The sequence below is a fragment of the Heterocephalus glaber genome, unplaced genomic scaffold (assembly GCF_053883595.1).
Source record: "Heterocephalus glaber isolate CG9 unplaced genomic scaffold, H.glaber_assembly_v1.0 deba00001481, whole genome shotgun sequence".
Classification (NCBI taxonomy): Eukaryota; Metazoa; Chordata; class Mammalia; order Rodentia; family Bathyergidae; genus Heterocephalus; species Heterocephalus glaber.
The window spans coordinates 60,083,731-60,091,974 of record NW_028258317.1 but is presented as its reverse complement, the minus strand read 5'-3'; the positions used below and the strand labels follow the sequence as shown (position 1 = coordinate 60,091,974).

Genomic DNA, 8,244 nt, shown 5'->3' with positions numbered 1-8,244 from the left:
GTGCAGCTACGCATTAGCCCCAGAGCCATCCGTTTGGAGTGAACTGCGGAGGTCCTTAGCTGGATGGGTGTGTTCTGAGGGTAGGAAGGAAAGATGCTGCCTAGCACAATCCCGCCCTCCCAGCTCTTCCGATTAGTATCTATCAAGGTCGTACTGCTTTTAGCTCAACAGTACCTCCCCTCCCCACCCCCGCGCCAATCTAGCTGAGTGTGTCTCCAGCCCGGCCAGCAGACCAGCTCCTGAAGTGACCGCCTAAGCTCTCTGGGCCCTGCCAGCCAGCCAGGGAGGCGCTGGCCGGGGAGGGGACTCTCCTGGGGGCGTCTCCCTCGTCCCACCTGCCCTCGCGGAGAGCGGCGGTGCCTGCGGCAGAACCTCCCTCTGCAGCGGCTCCTGGCACTCGGCGGGCACTTCTGGGCGCTGTCCACGGTTGCGGCATCTCTCGGCGCGCCAGTCAGGAGGCCGCAGCGGGGCCCGCGATTGGCCGAGGCGCCCCTCGCCAGCCCCCAGCCTCCCGCCCCCGCACCTCGGTCCCCCAGGCGCTCGGCGACGAGCTTGCGGGCAGCCCCGGCGCGCCCGAGCGGCACACCCACTCTCCTTATTAGGACAGACTCGGAGCCCGGCGGGCGGCGGCTCGAGGAGGTGGGGCGGGAGCCCAGGGACGAGCTAGCCCAGGGCGCAGGCTCAGCCTCAGCCGCTTCCGAGCGCCGGAGGGAGCAGCCGGTCTCTGCGCTCGGCCACCTTGCAGCGACCCTGCCGCGGTCCCGGGCCCGCGATCTTCCTCCCCAACCCCTGCCCCCAAACTCGGGTCCAAACCACTTGCAAAGAAATGGAAGAATTTTTGCAGCGCGCCAAGTCTAAGCTGGTAAGTTGAGAGGGCAAGGCCGTGCGTGCGTGTGTGTGCGCGTGTGTGCGCGTGGGTGCGTGTGTCTGCGCCCGTGCCGATGAAAAGAGGGAGAAGAACGGTATTGCAATGGAAGAGGAAGAAACAACTTTGCCGTTCAGTTGTCAGAGTGTGCGGGCTGGCCCCAGGACCCAAGTCTCTGCCGCTCCCGCCTGCATGCAGTCCTCTGCTCAGTCCTCCAGCCACGGCCAGAGCGTGCAGAGCGGGGTGTGGTAGGGACCTGGCGAAGGTGGTTCGCACCAGTCGGCTCTGGTCCCTTTGGCCTGGCGTTTAGAAAAGGGGAATTCAGCCCAAATTATAGTTAGCTCCCCAAGGATAGGGAACGGCTGGGCGTGGTCCTTCTTGAGAAAAAGAGTCCAGCTTTCTGCGTATGTAGCACCTATAGGTGAAAAAAATCTGCAAGGGTGTTTTGGAGGCAGCAAACCCTAGGTGAGAAGGTCAGGGTGTTGGGTAGGGTGGATGCGTGGGAAACATTTAGTTCATCTGAGCAACCCCGAATTTTACTTGCTCCCAGGTGTATTGTGTCACATCTATAAACTGGGCCAGGGGAAGAAGGGGCAGAGGCCCAACTGTTGCTGGTGATGTAGGATTCGCCATGCCCTTGTTCTCCTGGGAGGAGAGCAGCATGTGTGGCGTACGTTTTACTGTATCACCATCCAAACAGGGCATGGTGATTTCAGTGTGTATGGTGACAGTTCCTACGCCTTCTGGAGAAACAGACTCTAGCGGTTTCCTAAATACAAACTGCTTTGGCCCTCCAACATAGGAGTAATAGAGGTAATGGAAATGCTTCCTTTTTGGCACTTAAAAAAAAGTCTGTGCCCAGTTACAGGTAATATCTCTAATGAACAGTGAAGGCTCTTTTTACGGGGCTGGCATAAAAGGCAATGCATAATTTATGATGCCTTTCACCTTTCAAACTTTCACTGAAGCCAAAACTTAAAGTCTGCTTTTAAGGTGATGTCTCAATTACAAGGCAGGATACTTACAAGGTTATTACTGTAACTAATTTACCCTTGCACTACAAAGGTAACTTGGGAAGGGAGGGCCTGAAGATACCCAAACCTCCAGTCAGAGTGCAGCCGGAAGTGGGGTTCTTATAGTGATCTAATTGTAAGTGTCCTTTAAAGGACCATTAGGGTTGATTGATGCTGTGTAAGTACTTTGCTTTTTACCATCAGCCACCCAGAGAGTTGAATGTTCGTGGAGATTTCAGAATTGAGAAAGTTTGTGATCATCTCTGTGTTTATTGACCTTCGGTAGTTTTACTAGAGCTCAGGGAACAAAAATATTTATTATAGAAACTCAGTAAGTATTTTGCATGTCTGATGACTTAAGTGTTCATTCTGTTCTGCAGCCAGCAATGGGTAAGAAGTGTTCAAAAATTTGCATCAATTCTGGCTCTATGTGTATGTATGTGTAGACGAAAATGAATGGTGATCAAGAATAGATACAGAGTTTTGGACTGCACCTCTGTTCCACCCTCAATGCATTCGTTTTACCAACATTTTAACAGGAAACATTTATTTAGGTTCTTGGTTCTGATGTGAGGAAGAGGTTTGCCTCATTTCTGAAGAGCAATTGCTGGGATGAAAATTCCCTATTTCAGAGTAATCAGTTGAAAGTAATGTGTAATTTATTTACCGAGTCCCTTCATTAGATGAGCAATTGCTGTACATCATTAAAAAAAAAAAAGACAGAGAAAAGAACCAGTTGTTTGAAATTCTATTACCAGTTTCCTGTCTTGGCCAGGAGAACAATTATAATGGTTTTTCTCTTTTCTTGAAGTAGGTTTTGGGCTAGAAATCAGCTATGGCAAAGGTGTTTCGGTCACTTTTAGTCACACATTCTCCTGATAAATATTTTAGGTAATAAAATTTTTATTTAACATGCAATGCTCACACACAGTAGTAGTAAGATTTTACTTTAGAGGATAATCTTTTCCTTGTAGAAAAATTTTAATAATTATATCATTAATTGGTGAGAGGTTTAGTCATAGTAGAATGGTAGGATTTAAAAAAATTTTAGTAGTTCTTTGGAAAACATTTTTTTTTTTTTGGTACTGGGGATTGAACTCGGGTCCTTGCATTTGCGAGGCAGGCTGCGAAATCACTGAGCTAAATCCTTGGCCTTTTGGAAAACATTTTAAGAGATGTTTATTGGGCTGATTTTCACACTTATCCTTGTTAGAACTAGAATTAAAATTTAGAAATTATTAGCAGTTTTCTATCAGAAGTACATAGATTTATCTAGATGATATCTTAAAAAATGCCAAGTGCCAGGACCCCAACCCCTACACTGGGTAGTCTGGCTGCAGAGCCCCCCTGCATGTCCAAACACCACCAGCTACGCAGCTCAAACAGCTGCTAATGGGTGGGGAGCGCTGCGGCCCACATACCATAAGAGGTAGGTCATGGGCCAGCCTTGAAGGGGGCTGTCAGCTGCCACTAGAAGGATACAGGACACATCCATGTCCCAGGAATGCTGTTTTCAAAGGGAAAGTGAGCAGAGAGTCATCACTGCAGTCCAGGGGACACATCTGCCACTTCAGCAGTGACAGCTGTAGGTGAAGGGCTCCAATCTGCAGTGGGTAGTCAATACTTGGACTTCTATAGAAGAAATATTCTGGGTGACTTAAATGTCAACTTATGCTCTGTGGTATGTGACATAAGGACAAGAATGCACATTCATAACTAAAATGAACAACTGAATTTGAGTGGATATAGGATATGCAGTTTAAAAGAAAAGAAAGAAAACCACTGCAGCATGTCTGCAGAATAATCATCTTGATTGGAAAGAGGAGGAATGTATCCTTCCCGACTTCCTATATTGAAAGAAGGTGCATGTCAATAAAAAAGATGTTTTACAGGTACCTTTTAAAGAGCCACTGTGGGAAGAACTAATAGTGGAGAAACTGCAAAGCAGTTTCTTTTGAGCAGCTGAGCTCATTCTAATCAGAGACCAGGAGATCCACTCGTCCCTCTGGAAACCAGGGGCCATACTTGAGAGTCAGTGCTTCCTGCCAGTATTTATGAGCAGGAAACTCAGGAATCCCAAGCACTTCTGCAAGTGTGGTGTCACTCAGAAGGGGCCAGTGAGGAGTGAGCCCATGATTGCGTTAGTCCTGAAGTCAGCTCAATTTCTCACTGCCAAAGTATCCAGACCAGCAGCTGAGAATTGGCCCAGCCCCAGGGACTTTGCAAAAGCACCAAACTTTTTCATTTCAAGAGATCTCAGAGAGGATTGGTCCATCTACAAGGAAAAGACGTGCTCACTGTCATCCAGGTAACAGCTTGGGTCTTGAAGCACATATGATCAAATGAGCAGGGACATTCTCTAGTCTGTCATTTGGGGAATATTTTATTGTCATCTAAGTAAAAAGGTGACAACTTTGATATAACCTGTTTGTCTCTGTGTAGCATTTATTAGAGCAGATAATGACATCATTGTGGGTTTGGTGTATAAATCTTGATGCTTTTGCAAGCAATGGTGACTTGGGGGTGGACGCTTTATTCTCCTCTTGTATACCTTTCCTTGGAGTGCTACCGGAACAGCGAAAAAATGAAGAAGGGACAGCTAGCTGGGTTTGAATGAAGGTTACTAAACGGGGTGACTGATTTTTCTTGAACCCTGGGATTATGAGGAGAGTCACCGAGTTTAGTCCTTTTTGAAAGGAAACTGTGGAGGGGCAAGGCTTTTGTATTTAGGAAGTAACATTCACATGGACTTTAATATGAAGGACACTCTCTGGGTTTGTTCAGAATACAACCTGCACAGTCATATGTGGCTGCCCTGCCAGAGGTAACAAAGTAGCCTACCCCAAATCTCTGGCATCATCTCAAATCCATTTCTTTCTGCACCCTCTGGCTTTGGGCTTTGGTCTCTAGGGAAGGGTGATCTTCCTGAAAGCTCTTGTGAGGGCCTCTAGATTGTCCTGAAAAGTCAGATCCACAAAGTCTGGGTTAGAAATATTAAACTGTTAATGGGTCTTTAATCTGAAAAATGGTGCTTATTTTGCAGATGCATTGTAAAGCCACACTGATACATCCATAGCCCTTTGCACAGAACTTGGAACAATGGCTGGTCTTTCCACTTGCCCCAAGCTGGTCTCTTCTGAAGGTCCTTACCTTACAATGTAACTCATGGAGTTTCTCCAACTGAGAACTTTCTTCATCATGCTTTTCCTTACCCTCTGCATCCCAGGGTCACTGAGCCACCAGGTGATTACAGTGCTTGGGACACAGGTCTCCTGCAAACCGCTCTCACACTGCTGGCAGGGAGAGTGAGAGTATCAAGCACTCAGTGTTGAAAGCGTCTTTCTTACCTCTCCCACCCTCCCTAAAACTTCATGATCATTTCCTACTACTCTTAGGAGAATGGGGGACGCTGTTAGTCTGACCCTGCTCTTCAGCTTCTTCTGACTTCTCCTCCTTCTCCCCTTGGCTTAAATAATTCACATCTCTTCTTCAAACAAAGTGAAGACAGGAAGGTTCTGCTAAGTGAACCCTTCCTAGCTGGCCCTAACTACTATCCTGTATCTAAGTAAAGTTTTTAAATCCAGTTTTTAGATAATTTAATCTTAGTTTGTTATTATGTCCCTGTTGGGCATGGCAATTTGATGAGAGTAGGGACCTCTCTGTGTGGTTTTTTTTATTATTTTATCAGCAGGGTCTGGTGAAAGCTTGATGCTCATTAAGTATATTTAGAATAAATGAAGGCATAAAGCAAGAGTCGTGTGCACAGCATGGCAGGATGTAGTGGCCCAATAAAAATGAATACCTGGGTGGTCAGAATCTTGGAGATCTGAATCAAAAGCAGGACTAGTGGCAGCATATAGGATGCCAAGCTGGTTTGCTAGAAGGTATAAAACATTGAGGTCAAGGAGCACGCTGTATTTCTTTGCAAATGGTATGCATGTAATACAAGATTGTAATACAAGATGTCTTATCAAAGTAAGGAGTCTGGTTATTACCCATGACTGCTTGAAATCTGTAAATATTGGTTGAATTAAAGCATGAATGGAGGAATGCAGGCACAAAGTCTCTACAAAACCACATTGGGTAGATCAGCAAATTGTGGATTTGTTAGAGCCATAGGTCTTTCTCAGTGTGATTCAAAGACTAAAAAGGTTGAGTGGCTCCAATCCCAACTACTCCACCCAACTGGCCCAGCCTGTTCTGCTGTGTCTGCACCAGTGCTAATATCATGAGAGGGACTGGCTGGCAAACCCTTCAGAGTTCTTGAGCAGAAGGGTGAAGGCATTCCAGACTTTCTGTCCAGTTCTGTCACTACAGACCTCATGCTTGGGGTAAACTCATGCAAGATCCTGAGTCAGACTTTTTAAACAATTTTTAAACATCTTTATTAGTACATGTTTGTAGTACATTCATTGTGGGGTGTCGATACATGTATATAACACATCTTAATTCCTTCTACTCCACCTTCCCCATCCTCTTTCTCTTGCTCTCCTTCCCATTTGTAGAAGATGTGTTTCCTTGTTTCCTATTATCTATCTTTTATTTTAATTATTTATACAGCAGATTTCTTATATAAGAGAAATAATGTGATATTTAACCTTTATGTGTACCTATTATTATAAATGGCTTAACCTTTGGGCAATGGGCATGAATACATAAATTATTTAATAATGTGTATGACTTTGACTATATTTTGGCAACAGTTCTTATTTAGTACAGGGCTCATCTACTGACATTTGAGAATTAGCTTTTTTAAAAACCAAGAATCTTGTGTAGAAATTTCAAAACAAGCTGGAAGTAGATGCTCACACTATCAAAAACTTATATATGGTTTCATCTTTGATGATTAGTGACCTCTCTGGGAGCAGCAATAACCCCACTGCCTATGTCTGAGCCTGTAAACTGAAACCATGAGGCCCACAGTACAGGCCACTTTTCCTACTCAGATCCCAGAAGAGTTTCATGAGTTCTGGATCTGGAAGGACCTTAGGCAGCCTTTTGTCCCCTGTCTTGCTTCTTGGCCTTGAAATGCAGTATGGCTTGGGGGCTGATAAGAGTGGGTTCTGGAGCCAGATGCCTGATTTCAGATCCCAACTGCCATTTTTACTACTACCTACACAGTCCTGGTGACTTAGCCTCCTGGAATCTTGGGTTTCTTGTCTGTAAAATGAAAACTCTAATAGCACACCCTGCTATGGCTGCTGCAGGTGGGCCTAACTCAAATGAGAATGGGGTTGACATCCACAGTAATAGAAAAAGGAAGAGACACCCATGGGTGTGAGAGGGCCAGCGGCCCTATATGCATTTCATAGAACAGAGGCAATACTTAGCTCTATTTAGTTCAACTAGAATCTCTTTAATATGTGTTTCATTGCTATAAAGTAACTTCTTCCATTTGACCCCCATAATGGTCTTGTGGCATAGGAATTAGTCTACTTTTGCTGAGGAAACTGAGGCTCAGTGTGGTCAGAAGTCTGCCCTAGACCAATAAAGAGAAGAGTCAGGGTTTGCTCCCAGATCACTGTCCTGTTACCAGTTCAGCCTGGGGAGGTTCACTAGAGATTCGGGCAGCCCAAAGAAGAGCTGCAGAGCTGTGAACTGAGTGAGACATCTTCATCCTCAAGTGCCACTTAGCCACTTGCACTTGTGTGACCATCTGCAGACCCCTGGCCTGCCCATTGTCACAGCAATCCTCTGCCTCTTAGTCTACATTCATAGGAAAATACACAGCAGTGGCCATGTGCCAGTAACAACCGTGGTTATATAAGTTATTTACACTGGTGAGCATCAACCGTGCTTATATCTGTTTTTTACACTGAGAGCAACAATGTGTGCCTGCACTGAGATCTTGCTTACTTGGACTTACTGTTCACCAGAAATCACCCCTCCCCTGAACACACATGCACAGTGAGATCCAAAGTGTAGCCAGAATGTGGGCTTCATTTTTTCTTCCAGCACCTTCACCCTTTTTCTATCAGTGCCCCTTTCCCAAGACTTCCCAGAACACTTCATTCTCTCTAAATTAAAAGTGAACAAATTGGCACGTTTATGGGGGTGGGGTGGGGTTGTAAATTGGGATTGTGCATCCAGTACATCTTTGAGTTCCCCTTTGACTTAAGAGGGGTCCATTTTTCTCTGTTGCCAGATTTATATTAAAATCCCCAGACAACTGTGTAATTAACCAATATTATTGAGAGAATTATTTTTTTAATACCAGGAATCAAACTCAGGACCTCCTGTTTGCTAGGCAGGCACTGTACTGCTGAGCTACATACATCCCCATTCCCTTGAGAGAATATGTTTGAGAAGAATATGGCATAGACTACTGAGTGAGTTGTGAGACTTTTCTCTGTGCATGCCCATTTG

General features: G+C 45.5%; 1 protein-coding gene across 1 annotated transcript in view; it reads left to right on the top strand.

Moving 5' to 3' along the window:
• Positions 1-526: 526 nt before the first annotated feature.
• The window catches only part of Prune2 (prune homolog 2 with BCH domain), a 307,927-nt gene continuing 300,209 nt past the window's right edge, over positions 527-8,244 (top strand). Inside the window, exon 1 of the mRNA XM_087184137.1 lies at positions 527-862. Within this exon, the coding sequence (XP_087040263.1) occupies positions 827-862 (36 nt within the window). The 5' untranslated portion in view covers positions 527-826. The remainder of the gene's footprint in view (positions 863-8,244) is intronic.